The following is a 27,745-nucleotide window of genomic DNA, read 5'->3' as shown; positions in this document are numbered from 1 at the left end:
GGCCCTGGGATCCATCCTCCTGTACCATACACACACAAACATACACAGACACACACACACACACACACACATTCACACTCACACTCACACTCACACAAATACGCACACAACACCACATAGATACTTCCTCATAAACATAGACACATATACACACCCATACCCACAACCCACACATTCACACTCACACACACACACAAACATACTCACACTCACACAAATACACACACAACAACCACAGACAAACTTCCTCATAAACACACACACATATACACATCATACACATTCACTTACACATATACACACACAGAAATAGACACATATACACCACACACAAACAAACAAATACACACACACACACACACACCACAGACCACACACACACATACACACATATGCACCATATACCACATACAAACACCACACACAAACAAATACCTACACAGATACACAGGCAAGCTAAACATGGTGACACATATCTTTAATTCCACACTTGGAGATGGAGGCAAAAAAAAAAATTGGGGGTTATTCTTGGCTCTATAAGGATTTTGAGGCCAGTCTGGATTACAAGCGACCCTATCTCAAAAAAATCAACCATTCAACCAAACATCCAACCAAACAACCAAACAAGAAGCCAGACTTTAAAAGCCATTATGATGCCATTAATATTAAATGCTCAGAGAAGGCAACGCTCTGGTGACTGAGGTAGGAGGATCAGTTGAGGCCAGTCAGGGCAGCTTAGTAAGACTCTTTTCAAAAAAACAAAGGTATAGAGTTTCTTTTTGGGTAATGAAAGTGTTTTGAAATTGGATAGTGGTGGTGGTTGCACAACCCTTCGATTGTATGAAAAACAAAACAAAACACGGGGCTGTACACTTTAAAGCACTGAATTGCGTGATATCTGGAGAGCGGGGGAGGGAGAGAGAGAGAGAAAAAAAGAGGGAGGGGCCCTCAGGCGAGAGTGGGCTGGTTGGATGCTGGAACAAGGAGAAGGGAGCCAGTACATACGTCATTGGCACAAACTTGGAAGATACGGCCTCGTCTCATTCCCAGGCATGAACGTGTTGAGTGACAGCAGCTTGTTGTATCCCAGCCCTAAATCAAGACCAAGCCGGAGTGGGCAGCACACCCATCTGCAGGCTTTCTCTGATGGATTAGGGAGGCACCTGGTTATCCTCCCAAGAACCAACATGGCTCAAGGAAAGGAGACCAGAGGTTCCCCCAAGTGACTGAAGTATTTAGGATTAAGTCAAGAAAAAGAGCTACGATTGTACACAGCCAAGACCAGATCTGTAAATTCTCTCTGAGAGAGGGAGGGCGGAAGCATGGCTGTTGGCACACTGCGCTCTATTGAACAGATGGAGAAAAAGCTAAGTTACGTCTTTGAAGTTTTTCTAGTGGAAAATTGAAACACAGACAGAAGCAATGACCACAGGGGCTGGAGACATGGCTCAACAGTTAAGAGCCTTGGCTGCTCTTCCCGGGGGCTGGAGTTTAGTTCCCAGCATTCACATGATAGTTCCCAACCAGCTGGCCCCCTGGGCACTGCATGCATGTGGCGTACAGCCATGCAAGCAAAACACCCATACAAATACAGTAAAAATAAGTAAGATTTAAAAAAAATGAATACAGCACTATCCCTGATTGTTGGTTTCGTGTGCTTATATTCTACTGTCCACTGAACATATTAAGTGGAAAATTCCAGGGGAGAAAAATCACAGATTTTAAGTTGTACGCTATTCTGAATGACAGGTTGAAATATCGTCACCATTATACCCTGTCCTGTCTTGGTCATCAATTATTCACGAACATCCTTATCCACTGTGAGAATCAGTTCTCACTTTATAAATGCAGTGGAGAGGCAGAGATGTGAAATTGAGATGATTTGTTTTATAAGCCTGCAAAGCCAGGCGTTGGCCTAGAATGGCAGGTTCGTGGACTGAGACAGAGCGCCATCTTTATGAACCCTGAGCACATGACCCTTCCTCTCTCTTATACAGTCAGGAGGGTGCATTCTCACATGCCGTTTAGGTCGTATCTTTCCCAAAACTCATTATGGATTTTTCTCTATGTTTTTAATTTTATGTGCATGGATATTCTGCCTGCATATATGTCTGTATATCACGTATGTGCCTGATACCCACAGGCGCTAGAAGAGGATCTGTTTGGACTGGAGTTATAATACAGGTAGTTAGGAGCCACCATGTGGGTGCTAGGAATCAAACCTAGGTCCTTTGCAAGAATACCCAGTGCTCTTTGTCTCTGATTCATCCCTCTAGCCTTTTCATGGTTTATTTTTAAAGATTTATTTCATTTTTAATTATATATGTGTGTGTGTGTGTGTGTGTGTGCGCGCACATGTGTGTGCTTATGGGTATGCACACATGACAGCAAGTGCCCGCAGAGGCCAGACGTGTCAGTTCTTCAGGATCTAGCGTTGCAAATGCTTGTGAGTTGCCTCATGTGGAAGAACTCAGGTCCCCTGCTAGAGAACTATGTGCTTTTAACCTCTGAGCCATCTCCCAGCTCCTCAGCTCTGTGTTCTGTGTCCTAGTTATTTTAAAGCTTACCAGGCACATGACCTGGCCAGAAATCTTGGTTATATTAAACTTCTAGTTTGGGTGTTAGGAAGTAACTAAGCAGAGAGAGAAAGAAAGGGGTGCGTATGTGTTTGTGGGTGTCTGTGGGTGCGTGTGGAAGTTGACTTTGTAGTGTCCTCTTTCAGTCACACTGGAAGAGCCTCTCTCTCTCTCTCTCTCTCTCTCTCTCTCACAAACACACACACACACACACACATACTCTCTCTCTCTCTCTCTCTCTCTCTCTCTCTCACACACACACACACACACACACACACACACACACCATAAAAACCTTGTAGCATTTCCTTTTTCAATGCTCTGAGTCTGGAGTCTTCACAGAGGAAAATACTTTATTATTCTAAACCCTCTAGCTCTTTTAAAATTTTGTTTTTGTCTCTGGGAATGTGTCCCTTGCATCCAGATGTTTGAGGGTCTTATCTAAAAACAGTTTTCTTTGTAGCCACACTTGCTTCCCAATTTTATTGTTCTTAGTTTTGATTTGCACCTTTTCAAATTTATTTAATTTAACTTTATCGTGTGCATTGGTGTTTGACCTGTATGGGTGTCTGGGTGAGAAATAGATACCCTGGAACTGGAGTTATAGACAGTTGTGAGCTACCATGTAGGCAGTGGGAATTGAACCCAGATCCTCTGGAAGAGCAGCCAGTGCTCTTAATTGTTGAGTCAACTCTTCAGCCCCTCTAATTTTCATAATTCCTCTTGTCAACCATTTTCTTGATTAATCTCTAAAGAATAAGCCTTAGGTTTAGTTATTCATGCTGGTGTTAGGGTCATGTCCCTTTGGTTTTCCTCTTACTGATTCCTGCCTCGTGTTTCTTTTGGTGTTCTGGAGTTCTTAACTCTTTTGCCTTTAATTTCTCTTGCTTCCTGATAACACGTTTGTTTCCAAAACCCCACATTCGTTCAAAAGACTCTGCCGGCACTTCACAAAATACATGTGATATTTTAATTATTCGGTCCTCGGTATGAAAGAATTTGCTTTATTGAGATCCTGTCTCAAAAATAAATTTGCTTTTTAATCCCTAGACTGTTTTAAGAGTTATTTAGTGAGGCGGTTCTGGTTATTTTTTTTTTTTCTCTTTGAGACAGGATCTCACTGTGTAGCCCTGGCTGTCCTGGAACTCACTGTATAGACAAGGCTGGCTTTGAACTCACAGATATTTATCTGCCTGCCTTTGCTCCCTGAGTGCTGGAATTAAAGATAGTGCCATCATGCACTGATGGTGTCTAATGTGTGATGTGTCATGTGGGGCTGGGCTGGGCCGATGCTACAAAAAGACCCCTGAGTGTAGGAGCTTCACTAGAAGGAAATATGTTCCTCTATCCTAAAGCCTCCAAAAGAGGTGGGCAGGGACGGGGGCTGCCCAGCCTCTCTTCTGTCCCTCCCTCCCTCCCTCCCTCCCACCCTCCCTCCCTCCCTCCATCCTCCCCTCCTTCCCTCCCTCCCTCCCCCAGTTGCTCTTCTCTTGCCCTAGTTGAAGGGTTGGCCACTGCTGGGCCAGTGTCTTAACTGATGGGCGCTGGGGAGAAGGAGTCTGAGGGTAGTAGGTGGTGAGTTACTCTGACTCACACCTAGTTGTATGTCTACAGCTTACCCTGGGAAGTGTGTGCCCACCCACACACCCAGGCTGGCATTCCTGCTAGTGAGGAAACAGGGGATCTGTGAATGCACTTTCGGTCATTGCTCCACCGGTTTCTTTGTTAGAGATTATTAATATTAATGGAACTTGGTTGTTGTTTTTCTGTCCGAGGTCAGTCAGTGGTATTGACGTGTGTGTGTGTGTGTGTGTGTGTGTGTGTGTGTGTGTGTGTGTGTGTGTGTGGGTGGTTTTGGACAGGGTCTCTCTCTGCAGGTCTGGCCTGCCTGGAGAAATCTGCCCGAGCACTGGGTTTTAATGTGTGCCCCATCACCCCTAGCTGGGATTGCCCTGCTGTGACTGAAATGTCCTTGTGACCTGATAAATGCACAAAGTTGGCAGCATGTGTGCTGTGCCTGGGGCGGGTCTCTCTCGTCCAATAGCATCTGGGGAGCCACAGCCCAGGCGCTCCATGTGGCTGTTTTTACATCCTAAGTTCTTTGCTGTTTGCTTTTCCTTGGAGACCAGGAAGGAGAGGGCAGGCTGTGAGCACTTCTGTTATCAGGAGTATGAAACTTCTCCTTTCCTTTAAGAATATTATATGAGATTTAAACAAATGGAATGATTAATAAAAAAATTTTTAAAAATTTAAAAAAAGATCTCTGTTTGAAATTCTGCATAACAGATTCTCTGAAGAAAATGAGGTTCGTTGGGAGGACAGTACCTGCACACCCAGGAGGAGCACTAGGAGGGATGGCGGAGCACAGGAGGAGGCTGACCAAGGGGAAGTTTTAAAGCCAGAGAGGAGATGTTTGTTCAATGTTGTGAGACAAAGCTCCTCAGTCCACTGCGGGGCTCCATGGCCGCTCAACAGTGACATAGCCTGTTGCTGGGAGCTGTCTCCAGGGAGACTCCTGGCTGGCATCTCTTGTTTTCAGTCCGTGTAGTAGTTCTCAGCAGAGCACGTCAGGACCCAGAGAGTCTACAATGGCCTTTCTTGTCGGCAGCCAAAAATTATAATTATATGCCTCCCTTCTTGGTCTCCTGCATTCATTCATTCTCTGTCTCTATCTCTGTTTCTGTGTGTCTGTCTGTCTGTCTTATGTGTATGGGGGAACATGCATATGTGGGGGTGTGCATGTACTAGTGAATGCCAGAGTGTCCTTGGATCACTGTCTTCTCTTTCTCTCTGGCTACCCAGCAAGCCCCTCTCCCTCCTGGGGTCCTTTTGTTCCTGCCTCCCAGAGCTGGGATTATAGGTACATATCAGCACACCTGACTTTCTCTGTGTGCTGGGCTTCAAAACTCAAGCTTACACTGAGGCACCCCTCCAACCTTATTATTTTTCTTTGTTTAGTTTACATACACTTACTTATTTACTTACTTACTTACTTACTTAATTAATTAATTAATTAATGGTCCTCAGTGTGTAGCTGCAGGCTGGCCCAGAACTCACAGAGTTCCATCTGCCTCTCCTTGAATGCCAGGATTAAATACATGAGTCACCATACTAAGCAAGTCCTATTATTTTTAAGTTCGATTCCAACAATTCTCTAATCTAGTTGATCAGAATTAACTAAGGGGGGTCTGGAGAAATGGCTGAGCAGTTAAGAACACTTGTTGCTCTTCCAGAGAGCCTGGATTTAGTTCCCAGCACCCACATGGTAACTTACAATTATTCGTAACTCCAGTTCAAGGGAGTATGAGTCCATCTTCTGACCTCCAGGGGTACCCAGCATGTACATGGTACACACACACACACACACACACACACACACACACACACAGACACACACACACACAGAGTACTTGGGAAATCTAGGAAGGAACATAAAAATTAAGGTCATCCTTGAAGCCAGGCCTGGGCTGCAAGGGATGATTGCCCTCTCCTAAATAGAAGGAGGCTACATGTTGATAGATCTTATTAAAAGTTATTTTCTGGGTTAGAGAGATGGCTCAGGAGTTAAGCACACTGCTTTCTCTTCCAGAGGACTGGGTTTCGATTCCCTGGACCCACATGGCAGCACACAACCGTCTGTAGCTTAAGTTCCAGGGATCCGACACCCTCACACAGACATCCATGCAGGCCAAATATCAGTGTACCTGAGATAAAAAAAAATGATTGTTTTAAAGTCACTCTCTGCTGGGCAGTGGTGGTGCACATCTTTAATACCAGCACTCAGGAAACAGGCTGATAGATTTCTGAGTTGAGGCCAGCCTGGTCTATAGAGTGAATTCCAGGATAGCCAGAACTACATAGTGCTTAGGGACTCCACAGCCTTACCGTGGCATTTTACTTCCTCTCCACTTTGCTTTCCTGAGAATGGATCATGTTTTTTCTCACTAATTCAGAAACATTTAGCCTTTTGTTTGTAGCTTGGCTGTCCCTAAGGCTCACACTCCTGCCTGTCTCTCCATCTTCATGGTTCACCCATGCCAACATCCCTGAAGAGGAAGATGGCCACCAAACCCAAGGCTACTCTATGGCCCATCTGTGTGAACACCCATTTCTGCTGTTCAATTTTTCTGTCTCTTTTCCCTCCAGTCTGGGGGAACGCTCCCTCCCTGATATCTCATGCCTGCCTTTTTCGCCTCTGACACCCCCACAATGCTCTCACCCTGGGAAGACTTGGAGTCTGAGGGTGTTGTCTTTATCCTGACCTTTTCTTGAATGCTGTCTGAATGGCTGTGTATAAACGGCTAAGGCTGGAGGTCTTCCCTGTCAGTGCCTCAGAACAACACTCTATTGTCTCTCACACTCTGCACCACTGCTGTGAAACCCTCCACGGAGCCCGCCCCAGCTTTCTTCCTTTGCTATCAGGACCTGTACAATTTCCCTCTTGTCTTCAGTGTTTTCAGCTTTGCCGTGGGCTCAGGGCACAGCTCTGTCTTCCCTAACCCTCTGGAGCCTCTTATCCCCGTGATCTCCCTCCTCCCTCTAGTTCTAGGAAGCAGGCCTGGTTCCGGTCTCCTCTAAAGCCTCTGGGGCAATGTGCCCTCCCTCACCTCTGCCACCTCTCCCCTGGACATTGATTGGTTTCTTACTCTGTTCTTCTTTTTTAAAAGTTAGTTATTTGTTTTTAATTTTGTGATATTGTTGCTGAGATGAATGTGTGTGTGTGATATGTGTTCATATGTGTGTATGTGTGCATATATGTGTGTGTATGTGTGCATATATGTGTGTATGTGTGTGCATGTATATGTGGATATATGTGTGTATGTGTGTGCATGTATATGTGTATGCACATATGTGTATATGCGTATATTGCATGTGCATATATACGCATGTATTTGTATGTGCATGTATGCATGTGTGCATTTATATGTGTGTGTGCATGTTTGCATGTGTGTATATGTGCATGTTTGCATGTATATATGTGTGTATGAGTGCAGGTATATATGTGTGTGTTTGTGTGTGTGCATGTGGGTACACAAGTCCTACAACACAAACTGGCTCCAAGAACGGAACTCATGTAGTTGGGCTTGCAGGACAAATGCTTCTTCTTCCCACTGAGCCATCTTGCTGGCTCTGCTACCTGGCCTGATCCTCAGGTTCACTCGGTCCCTGCCACCCCTGTGCCCTGCCTCTCCACATCTTATGCACCATTTTTTCCTCTTGTATTATCCTCTTTGAAGCTTTCCATTTTCTCTAGGCTTACTCCTATTACTGTCTATGTTGGTGTCTTGGTTTTACGTCTGTGTAACCTGCGGTCGTAAGTTCCTTTCTCTCTGTGGTGCCTCTCCACCTTGTGCCTGGCAGAGCAGGAAACACTGCTGGCCATGCCTAAGAGTGCCTGGGTCAAAGACGTGAGCATAAATTACCAGGGCTCCTAGACCCTCTTGCAGATATGAAGGGGTGCCCTGGAGTTTAGAGGGTAGAGGCTGAGGGTGGGAAGAAGCTCAGGTGGACAGTCAGACCACACCTCTTGTCACAGATGGGTACCCACATGAGCATTTTTATGGTCGTGATCTTTCTCAAAGTCACCACAGGCTGTGGCAACAACCGTGCCCCAAGGGGAGGTCAAGCACAGTCCTCAGGCTGGGCAAAGGGGACAGAAAGCACAGAGCAGCTTCTGGAGCTGCTCGTTCCCTTAGCCACTCACCTCCCCCATGCTGCTTCCCTGGATTTCATCAGTTGGTCACTGGATCCACAGGCCCCTCTGGCTGGTAGAGTCACGTGGTAGTTTTGTTGGTGAGTAGCCACGCAGGCGCAGGTATGTGGCGGAGGATGGAATATTCAGGATAATTGCTTTGAGAACCATTTGATGCCTGACCTATTGACAGCCTTGTCAGGCTTTGCAAACGGATGCCCTGGGAACAAAGTGAAGGGAGGAGCAAGCCCATCACCAGGCAATGAAACTCCCTACAGGCTCAGGTGTACAGCCACCGGTAGCTGAGGGATCTCAGGGGAGAGACTCCGCCCACAAGGCGCTCTGACTCTGCCTGAATGATAGAAACTTGTATGACAGCAGTGACCACCAGGAGAAGGGGGGATTGTCAGGGGCACCGGACCCGTGAGTCCCGGTGATCAGAAGCCCAGCAACCAAAACAAATGAGCATCCCTGGGGACCCTGATCAGATTTCCTAAGGAGCTGAGGACTTGCTAGAGATGGGCCACACACTCAGACTGCATCAGATCAGCCCAGGCACTGTGTTAAACGATAGGCTCTGATGAGGAAGTGACCCGTACTCCTTCCAGTGCTTTCTTTGCTCATCTTGCCAGGGTACCCGGGAGAGTCCCACCCAAACTTGGATGACACCTGCTTCTTGGCTGAGCTCACGGTGTAGCCACCTGTCGGGGGCTAGAGCTGGTGCATGAGGACCCGGTGATGCCTCCAACACGCCAAGCTAGGAGGTCTCACACAGCAGAAACACTTTCTTGCACCCCTGGACCACATCTGGATGGGGGTCAGGCATGACGGGCCCTGGTGAGGCTGAGGGGAATCTCTCCTAGCCTCTCCAGCTTCTGCTGGTGCTGCGCTCCTGGGAAACTCTTAGCTTTAGTACATCACCCACTCTGCCCACTGTCACATGATGTCTTCACCTCTGTGTCACACTTGCACACAGCGGTGTTTTAAGGACCAGTCATGTTGGATTAGGGATGTATCTTTCATGATTATGACCTCATTTCAACTAGTCCCAAAGACCCTATTTTCAAAAAAGGTCATATTCCGAGATACCAGGGGCTAAGGACTACATGCGTATTTTCGTGGGCAGTTTTTAAATCCAATCCATCAACAGGTGACAAATGAAGTTTTGTCCCTCCCTTAGTGACCCCAGGGTGTTATGAGCCAAAATGGGCTATGGCTCTGGTCTCTGGATGGGTTTATGTCCACGCCATATTGTTGATCTGAGTTGTGTTAGCTGGGTAAGCTAAACTTACCACTCCAGTGTCACAGAGAAGCAGTGGTTGTGGAGAGGGACCAGAGACAGCAGGGGTCTAACCAGGACTACTATAAAGAAGCCCAGACATTGCTGGTAGCCAGGGCCCCGCAGGTGAGCCAGGGCCCTTCAGAAGAGCTCAGTGAGGTCATTGAACATTTGGCATTCATTTCCTTGTCTTCAGCAAACCTGAGCGTTGGACAAAGGACAGTGAGATCTGCGTTCTTTCTGGGGCTTGTTAACGCAAACACGTATGTGTGTTTCCTCCTTACCGTGGTCTGAATGTTGACTCCAGATACTTGGGAAATGTGGTCTTCCTCAGGAGGAGTGTCTTTGTAACTGTAATTGGTGAAGAGCAGATGAAGCCGGAGTGAGCGCCTCAGATCCATGGGAACTCCTCCTCCACCTGAGACCACGCCTCTCGAGAGACCCCTGCCAAGATGAGCCGACTTCTTGTTCATGCTGTTTGATCAGTAAGCTGAGTTTGCTGGTGCGTCTCTGTCAAAGCCTCACAGCCCTCCTGATCCCAGCTTGTCTGTCTGTCTATCTGTCTTGTCTGACTGGCTGACTCTTATCTCTTCACTCCCCGTAGTCCTGGCCAGGTCAGTGTCAAAGTGGTGCGGGTTACAGCAGTAATTAGAGGCCGTGCAGAGAGCTGTGGCTGACTAAAGGTCACAGGTGGGAGAAAACTGCAAAGGTGGAGCAGAGACTGGGGCTGGGCTCCCATATCTAAGGATCCACTAGGAGTGAGAATCGGGCAAATATCTCCCCACCCCACCCCACATAAGGAGATATAGTGAAGGACACCTTGATTTTGAGCTTCCGGCTTCCAGAGTCATGAAAGAATGTATTTTTGTTATTTTAGGCACCAAGGTTATGAGCTTTTTAACATCCACACTAAAGAAAAGTACATTTCCTTGCCGATGAATGTAGCACGACATGACAGTTCTACCCTCTTATCCTTTGAGGTCCCAGAACCTGATCACCCCTCTTCAGCCATTTCTAGAACCTTTTCTCTCTTTGCAGCTGCCTAGAGTTTGGCTATATAGTTGGGCTGTGGCTTTTAATGGGGCCTGGCAGTGTCCCTGGGTTGTTTCTGGTCTGCCTTTACTGGGCTAAGCCATGCAGGACCTTTGGAACTACCTGGGGTCGGTTCCATACGAATGCTGACTTCTGAACTCACTCTGAATTTTCATCAGCCCTGCCAAGTTATACCCTGTGGGGTTTTCCTACCTCTCACAGCTGGAGGGAAGCTTGTCTTCTTCCTGTCTGGTGTGTAGACATGACAAGCACTCCTCAGGAGTCTTCTTTTGACTGATAGGAGAGAAACTAAACTCAGAAACACATAAGTACCCCCTCCCCTACACACACATACATACACACACACACACACACACACACACACACACACACACAATCTAAAGGTAGGGAATAAACCTTGTATGGAGCCATCAGACACGCATGGGGAGTGTCCTCAGAGGAATCACTTCTCAGTAGAGCTCTTAGGCTGAGGCCCCTGGGCAGAGTCCAGGAGAACAGCTCTCATGGCACTCCAGTGCCCTGCAAAAAAGGGTGGACTCCTATCACCTTTCAGAGAGGAGCCTAGCACACCCTTCTCCTCTCCTTGGCCTTAACAGAGATAAACAAGACAGCTGCAAAGCTAGGTCAGGCCTCTCAAGCTGCCTGCCATAAACTGTTGGGTTTATAAAGTTGGGTGGGGACAAGCAACGGAACTCCAGTGAATAGAGAAACCAGCACCACGGGTGCCAGCAAGTCCCAGGGAGCTTGCCCATTTACATGAGTGGCCGCTGCCTTGTATGCCTGCTTTTGCTGTTCTCTCTGACCCCTACCTGGAGCCTCAGGGATTAGCCCCACCACCCAGCTGGAAGGATGCCCCCCTCCCATTGTCCCAGCAGAGACCACCAGGGACATTCTCCCAACCAGCAGCATTTGAAGCTCCATGTCTGGATAGCCACTGTGGGTGGTGGCCTGCACTCTGAGTGGTGGTTGGGGAAGAGAGAGGAAGGAGCAAGTGTGCAGGGGTTGGGAGAGAAAGAGGCTGGTGATAGTGACCCCTTCAGTGGATACAGGTGTGAAGAAGGTCCCTATACTGAGGGGGTTCCAAGGAGCTGGGGACATCTTTGCATGACAGGCTGCCGTTCAGGGGTTGCTTATGACATCACGAAACTGGCAGCATTCGTGTCAAGGATCCAGGCCCTCCTGGATCTACCACAGGGACTCTAAGCACAGGGACCTGTCACAAAATCTGACTGAGCCCTAAGTGTCCTGGCAAAAACTGGAAATCAGCCGGATACAGCATCTTGCCAGGACCGAGTAGCACCCTCTCAAGGCCTGTCAGATGCAGCCCTGCAGGAAGTTTCTTGTTTCAGATGCTCTAGGCTCAAGAACTACCTGTTCTCTGTGGTCACTTTGCAAAGCCTCAGGAGCTCATGGTGATTTCTCTGAGGCAGAGCTGGGGACAGGGTGGATCTACAGATGGCTACAACTTGACTTATACTGATTACCTTCCTGCTGCTGGACTACAAACCCTAGTCCAGAATTCCAAGCTCCTGGGCTCTTGCTGGTACAGTCAGACAGTGAGACACAAAGTTTGGCCTTGCTTGTTCAGTCACTTGAATCTTACCCCTCATGCAACTCAAGTCTCCTCAGATTCACCTGAAAATGGAGCAGCCTCTGGTGTGGCAGAGGGGTAGACGCCTACCTGACTTGGGGTCTGGTCCTCAGAGTGCGTCTAGACTATGGGAACAGAGGAAAAGTAAGAGAATCCTTGGCCTTGCGGGCAGCTCAGATCTCCTCGTTGCTTATTGGACTGGGAAGGACACAGGATTGGCAGAGGAAGCATGTCCCCTGCTCCCTGGGCGTTTTCTGAATGGAGTAAACTGATAGCCACAGCTCATGTAATCAAGCTCGTCACCGGATTTGTCTTTCTTATGATTTTTCTCAACCTTCAGTGTCACTTCTAGTCAAGGGCTTGGAGATGTACTGTTGACTTTCTTGCTGGATCTGTCTGGTCCTGTCAATAGCAGTGTCAGCCTTCTCCAGAGCTCTAGTGATGTTCTGAGGCCCATGGAGAACCTTGGAGTCCAAGTGCACACTGGAGCCTTGTCATCCCAGGAGAGATTCTCCTTGCCTTTGGGCTTTAGTGGCTTCACCTTGGGAAGAGGTTCACAGGTGTGTGGGACTTGATCATGGTGTGATAGATGTAGGGGGTACAGCGTCTCCATGTCTATGGGCAGCCCTAAAGAGGCTAAAGCCAGAGCTCACCAGACAAGAAGCAGAAGCTTGATGGGTGCCTGTCCAGAGCGTGGATCTTGGTGACTTGTTTATCTGTTTGTTTGATTGCTTGCTTTGAGACAGTGTCTGGGTTACTCTGTCACTTCCTATGCCACACAGGCTGGCCTTGACCTACCTTAGCCTCCGCATTATTGGGGTTACAAGGATGCATCCCCTGTGATCAGCTTAAGATTTCTTTCCTTTCTTTGGCTGTGCTAAGGACTGAATCTAGGACCTGCGAGTGGGTGGCAGCTTGACAAGGCTTCTACCATTGAGCTTCAGCTCTAGACCTAGAGAGAGAGAGAGAGAGAGAGAGAGAGAGAGAGAGAGAGAGAGAGAGAGAGAGAGAGGTGGGGGAAAAGGGAGAGAAAGAAAGAAAAGAAGGAAAAGAAAGAGAGAGAAAAGAGAAAGAGAGAAAGAAAGACAAACAGAGAAACAAAGAACAAAGAAACAAGGAAACAAAGAAAGGAAAAAGAAACAGAAAGAAACTTTTTTGTCTTTAAATAGGATCTATATAAATTGTTCAGGTTGGCCTGCCTCTGCCTCTTGAGTTGTTGGGATTACTGGTCTGGGTTGATATGCCCAGCATGTCCTGTCTTGAGAGAGCTTCTGGAGTGTGCAGACATGTTTTAGCCAAAGCGGTCTTCAACTGGGATAAAGGTGCCTCCCCAAAAGCAAACAGCTGCTGCCCATCTGGAGCGGCCGAATGAAAGGGCTGAGATCTAGAGCTGGCATGAACTCCCAGTGAGAGCTCTTAGGAAGTGAAACCAGAAAGGCGGTGTCAGGGTGGGTGGTGAGGGCAGGGAGAGGCGGGAAGGGCAGGCAGGGCAACTTGAAGCACCTGTTGGTTGGAAGGGCTGGGCAGGACTGGTAAACTTCCCTCTCATTAGCTCTTTACCAACTGCCCCCAGGGAACTTTCTTTTATTTCTAATTAATTAAATAATTTAAAATTTTAATTACTATGTTTATTATTTTACGTGTGTCAGCATTTTTGCCTGCCTGTATGTCTGTGTACCATGTGTCTGCCTGGTGCCCACAGAGGCCAGAAGATGCATCAAATCTCTTGGAACTGTAGTTATGAGCCGTGTGGGTGCCCCAGCTCATTGAACCCAGAGCTTCTGAAAGAACAGCCAGTGCCTTTTAACCTCTGAGCCATCTCTCCAACCCCAATTAATTCATTTTGAGACAGGGTCTTACTACATAGCCCTGTCTGGGTTGGAACTCCTTGTATGGACCAGGCTGACCTCAGACTCATCTCTATGATCCACCTGCCTCTGCTTCTCAGTGCTCAGGCCAAAGGCGCAGGCCAACAACCCATGTGTCCAATTTTCTTTTTAAAATTTAAAATTTTTTGTGTGTAGAGAGGTTGCACACGTGTGTGGCTGTTGTACGTGCACACGAATGTGAAGGTCAGAGGTCTTCATCAGGTTTCAGTTTTTGATCTCTATCCACATTAGTTTTTTGAGACAAGGCTTCTTTTTTTTTTTTTAAGATTTATTTATTTATTACCTACGAGTACACTGTCGCTGTCTTCAGACACACCAGAAGAAGGCATCAGACTTCATTACAGATGGTTGTGAGCCACCATGTGGTTGCTGGGATTTGAACTCAGGACCTCTGGAAGAGCAGTCAGTGCTCTTAACCACTGAGCCCTCTCTCCAGCTCTGAGAAAAGGCTTCTTATTAAACCTGAAGCTCCTCAATTCAGCTAGATTGACTGGCCATGGAGAGACCTGTGGATCCTCCTGGCACTGCCTCCCCAGGGCCTGGACTGAATCCAAGGCCTCAAACTTGTTAGGAAAACATTCTCTCTCTCTCTCTCTCTCCCCACCCCCACGCACATGCACACGCGCACGCACAGATACCTTTGTTATGTCTGTATTGACCTGCCAAGCTGATCTCCAGGGCCGGAGGGTATCAGTGGGGGCAGGTTTACCAGGAGTCTGTGTACAAAAGCCAGGGCCACCAGGCTGCAGTGGTACAGTGGTGTCCTGGTGCCGTTTGCAGGAGTTCCTGCAGCGCCCTCAGACCTACCTACTACCCATTAGCTTCACCTCACTGATTCTTCAGAACTGTGATTTCGAGAAAAATAAAATTGACTTGTACGTCGGGGTGGTTGAATGGGGTGGAAATGGGGCAGTGGAGAAATGTGACAGCCACAGAGCTACTGATGGTCCAGGTGTGGCTGCCACACTCACCCTCTGTGTCCCAACTCTCCTTATTGTGGAAAGCTCGTGTGCTGACCCCGGAGCCCTACTTGGAGTCTTGAGCCCTGACCTGTGGGACAGTAGACTGTGCCAGGAAACTTGGTAAGGTTGAGCGGGTTCAGAGTCCCCAGTACCCAGGCACCCACCTGAGACAGTAGGCGGCTGTCTGCTCCCTACCTGGCCTGGAACATGTGTCATACTTCCCACATAGGAAATGTGACCTGTGGTCATGTAGATCAGAACAGAGTTCTCCATGCTCATGAGGTATCCAGACAGACCCTGAGGGTTGAGCCAAAAAGCTTCCCTTCCCAGACATTCCTTCCTGATCCACCCTGAGAAGGTGGTATGCACTCATTTTCCACGATGAACATTCAATAAATAGTTTGGAACTGAGGACTGCCTCTTTCATCAAGAACTGCTGTGAGGAGCATGGAGAAGGCCTTTGTCTACAGAGCTGCACTATCTAAGCCTCTCACAGAAAACCCCTCCTCTGTGCCCAGAGGACCCTGCTAAGCTAAGGACTTTTGCTGACGAGCTAAGCCAGAGTTCTCCTCCCCTAGGCCCCAACCTTGTCACAGGTCTGTGGACCCTCAGCTTCGTCCCCAACTCTCCACAACCCAGTGGCACCTGGATGTCTAGTTTGAACCCCACCCCCACCCCGAATCCCCAGCTTTGTTCCAATTCCATGCGGTTTCCAACGGCAACTGGATGTCTGAGAGCTTGGGATCCTCGTCTTCAGCCTCCCATATCCCAGGCTACATTTTCCCACCCTGAGAAGTATATCAGTGCTTCATTCGCACCCAGCACTTGAGAGCAGTGCAGGGTAATCGCAGTCTAGCGCTCTGTGTTTTGTTTGCCCAAGACCTCAGCAGCGGGGTGAAATGCGGATCCACACTGATCTGCCAGATATCTGTGTCCTTGAATATTGTCTTTATTTGGCCTTCTCTGGGACCCTCTTCCCTCTATCTCCAGAGTAGCTATCTGAGGCGGCAGTGGTACCACACCAGCTCTAAAGATAGCCTGACTTGGACTAAGCCAATGGGATGTCACATACCTGGTCATCATGACTGGCTCACAGCTATTCAGACAGCTTGTCTTAAGGCCACTTTCTACTCTGCTTCCAATCCAGAGGCTGCACCCAATCTGGAGGCTGCAGCCCTCTGTCTCCACCTCCTCGCAGGGTCATTCTCATCAGTGTGTCTCCTATTCACACAGCAAGCATTCTCTTATGAGAGGCCACGTTCATATTGGATGGCAGCCCATTCTGACAACCTCGACTTGACAAGTGCCAAAAACACATTCTCACCACAAGATCTTGCTCTCTGGGTTGGATTTAGGAGTTGAACTTAGTAGCTTTCAAGATAGAGTTCAACAAAAAGGTGCCCCTGAGAGACCATGAGATTTTTCTAGAACTTCTGGATAAAAGATTGACGGGTATCCTGCATCTCGGTCAGCATGGTCCTGTGGGTCCCTCAGTTTGTAGCTCACCAGGCTGGAGGCTGGCTCAAAGCCTCTGGGTACTCATGTTCCCTTCCCCTTAGGCTGAACATTGCAAGTTGCTTCCTCCTCCTCTTCCTCCTCCATTTTTCTTCTTCCTCCTCTTCCTCTTCCTCCTCTTCTTCCTCTTCCTCCTCCCCCTCCCCTTCTCTTCTTTTCCTCCTCCTCCTCCCCCTCCTCTTTTTCCTCCTTCTCCATCTTTTTCAGCCTTTGGCTTCGTTTATTTCTATGATCAATCAAACTCATGTTCCGTCTTTTCCTCTTGGGACCACAGCACTTCAGACTTAGCATATGGTCAGCCATTTGTCCCCAACTTGGAGAGCTAAGAAGCCTCTACTGCCCAGGTTGAATGTAAGCCCCTAGGACTTACCTCCCCCAAACAGTCTAAGCTTTTCTCTCACAAAACGTATGCGTTACTAAGTATGGGGACTTTGCTTTTGGTCCCTGTTCTATTGCTGTGAAGAAACACCATGGCCACAACAATTCTTTGGAAAGAAAGCATTCAATTGAGAGCTTGCTTATTTCAAAGGCTTGGTCCATTATCATCATGATGGGGAGCACAGCAGCATTTATTGTACTGGACCAGTAGCTGAGAGCTATGTTGATCCACAGACCAAGGGAGAGAGATAATTGGGCCTGGCTTGAGCTTTTGAAACCTCAACGCCCACCCCCATTAACACGCTTCCTCCAACAAGGACATCCCTTCTCATCCTTCTAATCCTTTCCAACAGTTCCACTCCCTGATGACCAAGTACTCAAGTATATGAACCTATTAGGTATAGTCTCATTCAAAGCACCACACTCTTTTTTTTTTTTTTTTTTGGTTCTTTTTTTCGGAGCTGGGGACCGAACCCAGGGCCTTGCGCTTCCTAGGCAAGCGCTCTACCACTGAGCTAAATCCCCAGCCCCGCACCACACTCTTTTATCATGGTTTCTTTCCTAGAAAGTTTTGTGTCTTGCGAAAAAGAACCACTCCTGCTGACGTACGCCCTTGTCATCAGGGACTTCTGAGTCAGCTCTGCTATAGCCTTTCCCATGCTACTCCTATCGCCAGGGGCTCAGACACCCTTATATCAGAAGCCTTGCACAGGAAAACCTCTACACCACCCAACCCTGGGCCACAGTCCTAGGTAACTCTCCTGGCCGTCTCAGCCTTCCTGCCAGCAGAAAGCCAAGCCCATCACTGTCTCCTGGATCTATGGTCCCATAAACGTATGGGAGCTCGCTCATCTGTATTAACTCTGTCCAGTTTGACCACTGGCCACCATTAGAAGTGTTGTGAGTGTCCACTCATGGGGATTGCTCTGACCAGGACTGGTTTGGGCTGTGTGGCAGATCTGCTGCAGCCTGTGTTTCTCTTGGCAGTCTGAACTTCACCCCAGATTCAGCATGCAGTGAGGTCCTATGTGTGTCCCCGTGCTTGTGGCTGCTTGTCCTAATGACAGGGCTGTGGCCTCCTGAGGGCTGGAACCAGCAGGGCAAAGGGCAATATTCAGGGGGCCCCCTGGGTGGGGTATAGGCATAAGTCTCTTGCAACCTACTTTTAATAAGGGTTCAACGTCTGCTTTTGCCTCCCACCCAGCAGAGGTAGTAGAAGTTATTAGGATGGGGGGAAGTGGACCTGCATCGTTATTTAGGGGCGAGCTTGATCTTCTCGGGCAGCAATTCAGCCCTGTAGCGAACACCAAATATGGTTCAGCAGCTGCAGACCAGTCCTCTCGGCAAGCAGACCCCAGGCAGCTGCAGTTCAATCCTGAAGAAACCACCAGGGTCACCAACCGGCATGAGGCAAGGCCACTGAAGCAGCAAGCTGCCACAGGAACCTCGCGAGCAACTCTTGGGCGAGCTTCTCTCGGTGTCAGAGTTATCACAAGTCGAGCTTAACAGTGCTGGGTAAAGCAAACCAACACACGCGTGTCTTTAGCAAAGAATAGTGAGGCGGATCAAACCAAACAAGGCTCAGTGCTCGTCCCCCACTGTCTGTAGGGTCATTTTTACAGTCCTTCATCAAGCATCCTTTCACGAGTTTGCTACTTCCAAACATCCTTTCACCTGCGTCTACTTCGGGAAAACAGTCTTTCACGTGTTTGTTTTAGCAAGGCATCCTTTCAGGTGTATGCCCCAGCAAACCATTGAAGAACTAGAAGTTTCCACCTCAGTGGGATGCTGTGTTCTTAGTGTGAATGTACAAGGCAGGGTCCTTTAAAAGGATAAGGATATTCAAAGAAAGGGGCCCATGTGAGGACCCAGGGCAGTGACTAGGAGAGGCTCCTAGTTACACGCCCGTGGGCTTTTGTGAGCCAGCTGTCCTTGCTTGGATGGTCAGGAGTGGGATCAGAACAGCTCCTTTCTGGCCACGCACTACTCACCAGCCGTAATTCAGGAACCTCACGTATAAAGGAGGTCATATGGCCACTAAGTACTGGACTCTATGAAGTGTGGCTATCACAGCCTTTGACTCTGAGTAGAGTTAACAGGGCCAGAGAGGGTCCTGATATGGAGGATATTCTATACCCTTGTTCAGGAGGTCCAAGCTCAACATAGGACCTTGACCTTGGAAAAGGGAGAAAGATGGAGGTTGGCACCAAATAGGCATTAGCACCCCTCCGGACCTGAGCCTCTACTATTCCAGTCATGGTCAACAAGAGGGAGACTTGTACAGAAAGTTGACCTGGTTCTGCCTTGGGCAGCAAAACAAACCAGAAGCAAGATGTTAAAGGTAGGGGCTACCCTAGTCCCTCTTAGCTACAGAGAGACCCAGTGCAGGAGGGAGAAGGGCGTTCCAGACTAAGCAGCCCATCAAGGGTAAGGCCCAGAGACTGGATGGGGCAGCTGTTCTTAGGAACTCCTCGGTCCCTTAAAGGAGAAGGGGGTGAGGTTTGCAGGCCAGGTATGGACAGGTTTGTGCTGGGACACACCCCTCCAGCCCACTGAAGGTTCCCCCAGGAATGTACCTACTTGGTGCTTGGCCTGGGGTGGGGGCTGAGAAAAGAGAGCAGGTAGAATAGGGTGGGCCGTCCTAGGGTGTGAGGCAGACAAGCTCTCTTGGGAGAGGCGTCCACCAGCCATCCACCCACAGTGCGTCTGCGGCCTGCCCTGGCCTGTCAGCCTGCCCACCTCACCCAAACATTTTCCATGGAAAGTTCCCAAGGCAACAGCAACACAAACGCATGACAAAGATAAACGAGGCAGGGGCAGGCCTCAGCCTGGGTGGCAGAGGTGGTGGTGGTGGTCACAGGCTTGAGGTGGGTGGATGGGGCAGGGCTAGCTTTAGTCTCCCAAGTCATCTCTGTCAGCAGTGAGGGAAGGCCTGGGACCAGCATGGCCCTCAAGAGAGGGCTTTGTAGCTTCTCTGTTGAGTACACATTCCACTCCTTGATATGATGGATCAGTGGTGGTCAGGTAAAGGGGAATGGATGCGGTCATGCTGGCACCCATGGTCCATGAATACAGCATTTTGGATGGAGGCCCCCTTGGCATCCATCCCCTCCTGCTCTCTTCTACCTAGTGGGGATGCCAGGTTAGAGGAAGGGATTTCATGCCAGGCTCAGGTGGGAGACTGTGTGGCAAGTCTGAGGTTCCTGGAAGCAGAGCAGACCAGTCTAGGGTGCCAGGAAGCCTTGGGTGGGGGTTGTCTGAGTCCCGTGGAGTGGCCATGTGACTGGGAAAGGGTGTAGTCCAGGACTCCCTGGGGGCCACATAGCTGTGGGAAATTCCCATGACTCTCCAATCCCTCCTAAAGTATGTGTGGATGTCCCCCCAACCCCCCCCCCGGTTCCCTATAGTTCCTAGTCATCCCCAGGGCAAACCTGGCACCCATTATAGCAGCTCCCTTTCTTTGACCTCCTAACCCAAAGGGATCTCAGCCCTATGGCCATGTGAGTGGCCTGTTTGGGTCTTGGGTGGGAAGTGAACTCCACCACCACCACCACCACTACACACACACACACACACACACACACACAGGAACTGTGGGGGGAGGGGCCAGAAACTCCAGCTAGAAGCCCCTTCCCCCTTGCAGCCCTTCCCCCACCCACATGTCTGAGGATGGGCACTGGGTTTCCCAGGAAACTGGAGGAAGAAAAGTGCTGGGGCCAGACTGTCTGGGGCTGGTGGAGCAGTGGCTTGAGGGACGGTAGGATGCCCAGGGCTAGACAGAGGTGAGAGCTCTTCTCTCCAGTCCCCTAAGCCAGGGCAGCTACCCAATGCCAGGAAGTTTCTCTGGCACCAGTCTGTGAAAGCCTGTGGGCCTCCCGATTCTGATTTGGATCCTCTGCCTTTGTAAGGGCTGTTCTTGCCGTGTAAGGGCTGTTCTTGCCGTCCCGGCAATCTGCTCGGCATCTAGGATGGGAAACCCTGCTTCAAGGCTCAGTTGCCTTGGGGGGAGGAGGAGCCGCTCACGCTTCAGCCCTAGGACTCACAGGAGCCCCAGGACCCAAGGGGATCTCTCTCCATCCGAAGCTCCTCAGGGCACACTTCCACCAGGGATCCCCTGGACCTGGTGGGGCTCCCGTGGTGTCCAGGTGACAGAGGTCACAGAGACGGTGGTGGTGACAGAGACAGTAGTGACAGAGGCTGTGGAGATGGGGCCCTGCAAGCATAGAGGGCAGCCAGTCCAGGTGAGGCAGGGCAGCTCTGGAGTGTGGGGAGTTCAAGAGGAGGCCAGATGAGGTGAGTTCACCCTTCTTGCAGGTCTTTCTAGCATCCCTGGACACACTGTGCAGCTGGCTGGATGGCATGGAGGAACTGCAGGCTTCACAAGGACCCCTGGCTGCAGATGCCACCTTGGCTGCTTCCCAGTTGCGGGAACAGGAGGTACGGGGCCAGGGGATAGGGACACTTGGGGGCACCCTGTTGAATGGGCCCCAGGTTAAGCCACTGGCAAATAATAGACTACCATGTGCTTGCATACAATAGATCTGGTCCCCCAGGGAGAGCTGAATACATATAGCTGTTATTGTCCCCTTGGCCAGTGAAGCTCCTTGATTAAAAGGGGGACAGTGGTGAGAGGATGAGCAGGGACCCCAAAACCCTGCATAAGTCCCCCAACCTCATGTCTGGCAGCTGCTCCTACGGCTGCTGAGGGAGCGTGCACCACACATGGAGCCAAGATTACGAGAGGCAGGGAGCCCGTCAGAGCTGTGCACACAATGGCACCGGCTGGTACAACAAGCAGAAACCAGGTGAAGCCACAGATGGGGGGCGTAAGGGTTCTAGGGCGGGAGGGGCACCGCTGATAGCTCCTCCATCTTTACCCCTAGGTGGAAGCTCTTGGAACAGCTCGTGCCAGCAGCACAGAGCTTTGAAACAGCCTGCAAGGCTCTGCTGCTGCAGCTGAGCCCGACTGAACAGCTACTGGCTGAGCTGCGGCTGCGGCCCAAGTGCCTTGAGGAGTCATGGCCGTACCTCCAGGTATGGCCCAGGCTTGGGGTGGGAGTCCGTGGGATGTCACAGGCTCAGCGTCTTGTGTTTGTTCACAGGAGGTGTGTGAGGGAGTGGTGGCACGCGCCAGGGACCTGGAAAGGGTTTTACAGACTGGCCAGAGGCTGGCAGAGCTTCTCACTAGTAAGTGGACCTCAGTTGGACAGCCAAGCCAGGCAAGAAGTGCTGAGGGCTCATGTTCTGGAGCCCACTGAAAAGCCTACCCTTAGCTCAGGGCACACATCTGTGCCATTTCCCAGGTACAGGGCCTAGGCCCTGAGTTCAAAGCCTCCTCAATGTCTTTGCCTGGTTAATGGTTCCCAAGACCCCTACTAATGCTCTCATCTCTGCTACTGATTCTCCTTCAATGTCAGCGCTTCCTCCCTGGCCTCTTGCCTCTGGCTGCAGGTGACCAAGCTCAGCTTGTGCGACAGCAGCTGAAGCAATTCCAGGAGCGTGTAAAGCTGACTGAGTCACAAATCGCCTGTGCCCAGCAAAAGCTGCTGTTTACTCAAAGGACAGAGTCCTCCAAGCCCTCACCACCAGCAGGCCTGGAGGCCCAGCATGAACTGGAAGGGTCTGCTTCAATACATCCAGGGCTCAAGGATCTGAAGCAGGTGTTTGTTACCCCCCTTGACTCCAGGTAGAAGAAATACCTCTCACCAACCTCATGCCCTCTGAGGAGTCTACCAGGGAGCTAGAGTTGCTGGAAGTTTGTACTTTCTATCCCGGGCCAGGGCTGTCTACAACAGTTGCCGGTTTTCTCCTGCAGCTGAGTGTCCAGCTGGTTCAGTTAGCAGAGCGGCTTGAGAAGCTGGCACAGTGGGCAGAGACTTCTAGTCAGGCAGCAGCACCCACAGTGACCATCTGGGAACAGAGCCTCTCATCAGGTACACCAGGGCCTTGGGGATATCTGGGAGCACTTGGGACATTTCTGTCAGGCCTTGGGGTATGATTAAGCTCTAGGGCAGGCAGGGTGCCTTCCTGTGTTCAAGAAAACAAGGTTGGAGTGGGTGTTAAGGTCTTGCCAAGGTTGGCTCTCAGGTGGTCATATCTCTCCCTAGCCACGCTTCGGGCAGATGTGAAGGCCCTGGAAGGGCACTGGTTAGAGACTCAAGACGCTGGGCTGAAAGCCATATGGGAGCCAGCTGTGCAGACCTTGTGTGGCCTGGCAGAGGAGGCAGCCACTGAGAAACTGAGGCCTGAGAGTGACTGGAACTCAGGTTTCCAGGTATCTTGAGAAACTTGGGAGAGGAAGGTATCATCAAAAGTCTCCTAGGAGGAGAGGTAACCACAGGGACACTGGACAACTAGGGTACCCTGAGGCTGAGCTGTTATTTGCTGGTAGGAGGAACTGAGGCAGAGGGCTCTGGGAATGAGGATAGTATGGCATTGGGAAAAGGGCATGGGCAGTGGAGCCATCAAGAGGGATCGCTAGTGATGACTTCATAGCTCTGCTCCTAGCTTCAGGCAGCCTCAAATCTCCTTTTAAGGCCACAGCTCTCCCAGGGAGGTCAGGGTTTAAGTTCAGCCCATCCCTGACTGCTGGGCTCCTCCTTGGACAGCACTGTGGAGCCTCCAGGCTATGTGGGTGGGGTAGGGGCTGATGTGTGTACATGACTCCTCTGGCAAACAGAGTTCTTAATTAAGGTTAAAACATTGCTATGAATGAATCCTATTTATGAAACAGCTGGAAAGAAACTGTGTAAGGACCAAGATAGAAAGAAATTTACTCTCTTATGAAGCACAGTCCGGGACTGTCCAGCGTTTATTGCAACAGAGAAGCAAGAGTGAGCCTCCGCGCGGCCCCCTTGTCTGTAACATAGTGTGGCTGGGGTGCATGGCACTCTTCTAGGTTTATCTGCCTAGAAGGTCTAGGTTCCTTCCCTGGTTCTCAGATTCCTTTCTCCTGCTTGGGACTCCGATGGTCTCCTGGGCCACCCGACCTGGTTGTCACCAACTGGGAAGTTCCAACTGTGGTTACATACTAACTCAAAGTTCTGAGGGCTAGAAGCTTGAAGTGGACAGGGCTGGCTCCTGAGAGCTGTGAGGAGGGCTTTGGTCTGCCTCTTTCCTTGCCGTGGAGCGTGCTTTCCCCTGAGCACTCTGTGCATTTTGTATGTGTGTGTTTATGATTGTACACACCCGTGTGGAGGCCAGACGCTGACATCTAGTGCATCCAGTGTCTTCCTCAAGCATACACATATGTCTTCCTCCTCCATATATATAATTTATATCACATATTAATATAAATTACAGGTGATATCATTTGTATCACATACTTATATGTAATAGTAAATTATAGATTATATAAAGATATATTTATTTTGTTCTGTATATGTGTCTCACTCGGGTGCGCACATACTTGTGGATGCCCACAGAGACCAGGAGAAGGTACCAGATTCACTGCAGCTGAAGTTCTAGACAGCTGTGAGCTCCTGACCTAAGTACTGGAAACTGAGAGAAGCCCTCTGCAAGGGCGGCAAGTGCTCTTAACTGCCGAGCTCTCTCTCTCTGGCCCTCCGCCTTATTTTATGAGTCAGAGTCTCTCTCCCTGAACCTGAAGTTCTTATTCGTCTAGCCTGGCTGACCACGGAGTACCAGGAATCTTACCCCCCACCTTTCTAGTGGGGATTACCACATACTAATTCGTTTTCTCTGTTTTTTATATAGAGGCTAGGGATAAACTCAGACCCTCATGCTTTTCAGCAAATACTTTCCCAGCTGAACTGTCCTCCCAGGCCCCAAATCCCCCTTCTTTCCCCCCTTAATCTATTTATTTATTCACTTTACATCTGGATCACAGTGCCCCCCTTGTCCCTCCTCATCTAGCTCCCTTCCCCTCCTCCTCTGAGAAAGAGGAGGCCCCTCCTGGGTATCGACCCACCCTCGAACACCAAGTCACTGCAGGACTAGGCAGATCCTCATCCACTGAGGCCAGACGTGGTGGTCCTTAGGGGAACGGGAAGCCCCTGCTCCAGTTGTTGGGGGACCCCCATTTTTTTTTGGTTCTTTTTTTTTCGGAGCTGGGGACCGAACCCAGGGCCTTGCGCTTCCTAGGTAAGCGCTCTACCACTGAGCTAAATCCCCAGCCCCGGGGGACCCCCATTTTTAAAGGGCAGCAGTCATATTGAAGCCTACATTCCACTGCGATCTCACATGTATGACTGTTAGTTATACATGCAGCTGCCTCTTTCTAAGGCTGGTACTCCAACCTGGGAACGGGCGGTGGTGATGGCAGAGACAGTTCACCCACAGGGAGGACCTTGCTGGCTCTCTTCACCTTGCCCTGAGCATCAGGACAATACTCGGAGGCTGCACTGAAAAGGCCCAGGGGGAGAAGGACTGGGCCAGCATGTGTGGTCCTCTTGCTAAGATGGTGGGCAGCGAGGCACAGGACGAACGGAGTAAGGAAGAGGGCTCAAGATGCGAGGCACAGGGAGGAAAAATGATTTTGCCTTTCAACGTTCCCACTCTGAAAACCAATAGTTTTCAGAGGGGCTGCTCTGATGGCAGGAGTTCCTGTGGGGACAGCAAACCCTGGCGGTGTCATGGCTAGGAAGGAGAGGAGACACGGCCTATGGGAGCGCCTGCCACTTGGGACTTCGGATGGACCTGCAGGGCTGCCGGGCTGCCATGTCTCGCCCCTCCTGTGAGAGGTGAGCCTGTGCCAGCTGTTCCCACCCCACTCACACTGGCCCTCTACCCTGCTCATGTCTGTTCATCTCTTCTCCAGGATACACACCCTGGAAGGGATGCTGCTGCTTGTCGCTCACCTTGTAGAGAAGTTCGTGTTGTGCCCCCAAAGGCTGAGCCAGGCCGAACCCTTGGGGACCAAGGTGGGACCAGTGGCCAGAGGCTCTGGCCTGCACTGTAACTAATGTATCAATCCAGGGTTAGCCTCATGACACTGGCTCTTGTGCCTTGGACACATCTGTCCTTGAGCTGCACCCTCTGGAAGACCATTCAGAGGTGCTGGAAGGCCTAAAGTGCTAGGCAGAACTTCTGAGAGGCTCTGGAGGATGGGGGAATTGGCTCACAAGAGGTGGTGGGCAATTTTGGTCACGGGGTCCTCCGAGTTCCCTAACATTTTCCCCTAATACGTAGGTGGTACAAGCCCAAAGCTGGGTGCTAGAGGAGCTGCCTGGGGCTCAGACCCCAAAGTACTGGACTCAAGCCCCAAGGGAGATACTGGCTTTGAGGAGTCTTGACCAGGGTCCGCCTGGGGATCTGGGGAGTAGAGCTAAAGCTTGCCTCCTGGGGAAGATTCCAGAAGAACTGAGCTGGAGGCCATGGTGGGCAGAGGTCATGGAGAACTGGAATCACAGGAAGCCAGAGCATAGCAAGAGGAACCAGGAGGAGAGGGACGAGTGGGAACAGCTGGAGCAGGGCCACCAGGAACAGGTAAGGGCAGAGCGATACAAGAGCAGATCGATACATACTGGGCTCATGAAAAGGACTTGGTTTCACCTCACAGCAAGGGGCCGACAAGCACCGGGGGTCTTGTGGAGGCACTACCTGTATTGCTTCTAGACATAAAATAAAGTGGTCTGGGGTGTGCTTTGTGCCCGAAGCCACAGGCAGCACTGAAACATTTCCCAGTAGGACCTCATGGAGAGCTTCCTGGCAGCTGGAGAGCAGGGCAACATTGGACAAGGCTGGCCTGGCTGTAACTGGGGAAGATGTGGACCTCACCACAAGTTCTCCACCACATTCGAGCCGGGGCTCTCCAGTGCCCAGAAACAGCCCAGTAGCGTGGTCAGAGCAAGGAACACAGAAGGGACAAGTACACCAGTGGCCAGAGGCAGGCCCAAGGTCCAGGGAGCCTTGGTGAGCAGGTGTGAGTGTGGGTCTGTAGCAGTGGGGAGGACAGAGCCTCAGGAATTGTCCCCAAACCCTGTATTGAAGGCTTGGTATCATTCCTGGACTCCCCCAACCTCCATGCTCTGCAGATAGCACGAGGAGCCATGATGGTTCGTGTTGGAGGTGGTTGGGCAGCTCTGGATGAATTTCTGGTAAAAAATGACCCAGTCAGAGGTGAGAGCTGGGGTAGGAAGGGACATGAAAGCCATCAGGGCCTGGTGGTGGGTGGGTAGGAGAGGTTTGCCATCCACTTTGGCCTAGCAACATGGGATCTCTGAGCAGCAAAGGGAAGAACCAGCCAGAAGATCCACGAAAGGTTCCTATGCTGGACTCCTAGTGTGCCAGCCCCTGAGGTCATCACCCTGAGGCTCTGGACCTCCATCCGAATGGGCTCTAGCAGACCCCAGTCTCCGAAGGTGAGAGCTGGTATGGGCTTCAGAGCCAGGGACTAGGTCCTCCTGATGGACTGAGGACCTTATTGAGCCCCGGGAGATGGCGGGGAGCTGAATGGTGAGGCATAGTCTGGCCACCCCTTGCAGACAGGGCTGCCAATTGGCAAGGAACACAGAGATCCCAGCTCCTACAAGGTCAAAACCTCAGAGCAGCCTACTGAGGAGAAGCTGTGAAGACTCCAAGATCCAGCAGATAGGAACAGGAAGCTGTGGTAGAGCATGCTCAGCGAGGGACTGAGCAGGAGCTGGTAGCACACAGTCCCCGCACAGAGTGGGGTTGTGTCTCTCGCTCTCAGCAATAAAGAGGAGTTTGGGGAACTGAAACTCTCTTTGGTGGGTCTTCATTTCCCTTGCAAACTCCATTCAAAAGCCACAGGGCCCCAAGCACGTTGCTCTCCACCCTCACCCAGCGCCGGCCCCACATTCTTTTTCAGTGACTTGTAGTAGGGAGG

General features: G+C 50.3%; 1 protein-coding gene and 1 long non-coding RNA gene across 30 annotated transcripts in view; one reads left to right on the top strand and one right to left on the bottom strand.

Annotated features, from left to right (window-relative positions):
• Window positions 1-11,054, bottom strand: part of LOC102548374 (uncharacterized) — a 17,023-nt gene extending 5,969 nt beyond the window's left edge. For 3 of the 10 annotated variants that reach the window (XR_015625711.1, XR_015625712.1, XR_015625709.1), the window contains exons 1-5: window positions 10,997-11,054; window positions 10,793-10,873; window positions 9,832-9,991; window positions 9,561-9,748; window positions 8,281-8,488 (exon numbers count right to left, since the gene is read on the bottom strand). This is a non-coding gene — a long non-coding RNA (uncharacterized LOC102548374). Of the gene's footprint in view, window positions 1-5,924; window positions 6,281-8,117; window positions 8,489-9,354; window positions 9,749-9,831; window positions 10,022-10,792; window positions 10,874-10,996 lie in introns of those variants that run through there. The other 7 variants (XR_015625713.1, XR_015625710.1, XR_015625716.1 and 4 more) reach the window with 7 other exon arrangements.
• Window positions 9,736-27,617, top strand: Dstl1 (dystonin like 1). 20 transcript variants are annotated; one of them, XM_087559819.1, is made up of 16 exons: window positions 19,733-19,802; window positions 20,844-21,176; window positions 21,250-21,372; window positions 21,622-21,740; window positions 21,819-21,969; window positions 22,038-22,122; window positions 22,387-22,595; window positions 22,751-22,868; window positions 23,043-23,209; window positions 25,495-25,637; window positions 25,715-25,817; window positions 26,086-26,382; window positions 26,584-26,808; window positions 26,931-27,015; window positions 27,124-27,257; window positions 27,381-27,617. In XM_087559819.1, the coding sequence occupies exons 2-16, from the start codon at window positions 20,904-20,906 to the stop codon at window positions 27,465-27,467; spliced, it is 2,319 nt and encodes a 772-aa protein (XP_087415945.1). In that variant the 5' UTR covers window positions 19,733-19,802; window positions 20,844-20,903; the 3' UTR covers window positions 27,468-27,617. The 20 variants fall into 20 exon arrangements, 4 of the variants coding, with proteins under 4 accessions (XP_087415948.1, XP_087415947.1, XP_087415945.1 ...); XM_087559822.1 differs by lacking the exons at window positions 19,733-19,802; window positions 20,844-21,176 and adding an exon at window positions 9,736-10,049; XR_015625673.1 differs by lacking the exons at window positions 19,733-19,802; window positions 20,844-21,176 and adding an exon at window positions 9,765-10,049 and having other exon boundaries at window positions 26,581-26,808.
• Window positions 27,618-27,745: the final 128 nt, after the last annotated feature.

The sequence above is a fragment of the Rattus norvegicus genome, chromosome 7, assembly GCF_021556685.1.
Source record: "Rattus norvegicus strain SHRSP/BbbUtx chromosome 7, alternate assembly SHRSP_T2T, whole genome shotgun sequence".
NCBI classification, from domain to species: domain Eukaryota; kingdom Metazoa; phylum Chordata; class Mammalia; order Rodentia; family Muridae; genus Rattus; species Rattus norvegicus.
The sequence above is the reverse complement of the archived record's forward strand: the minus strand, read 5'-3'. Positions and strand labels throughout refer to the sequence as shown.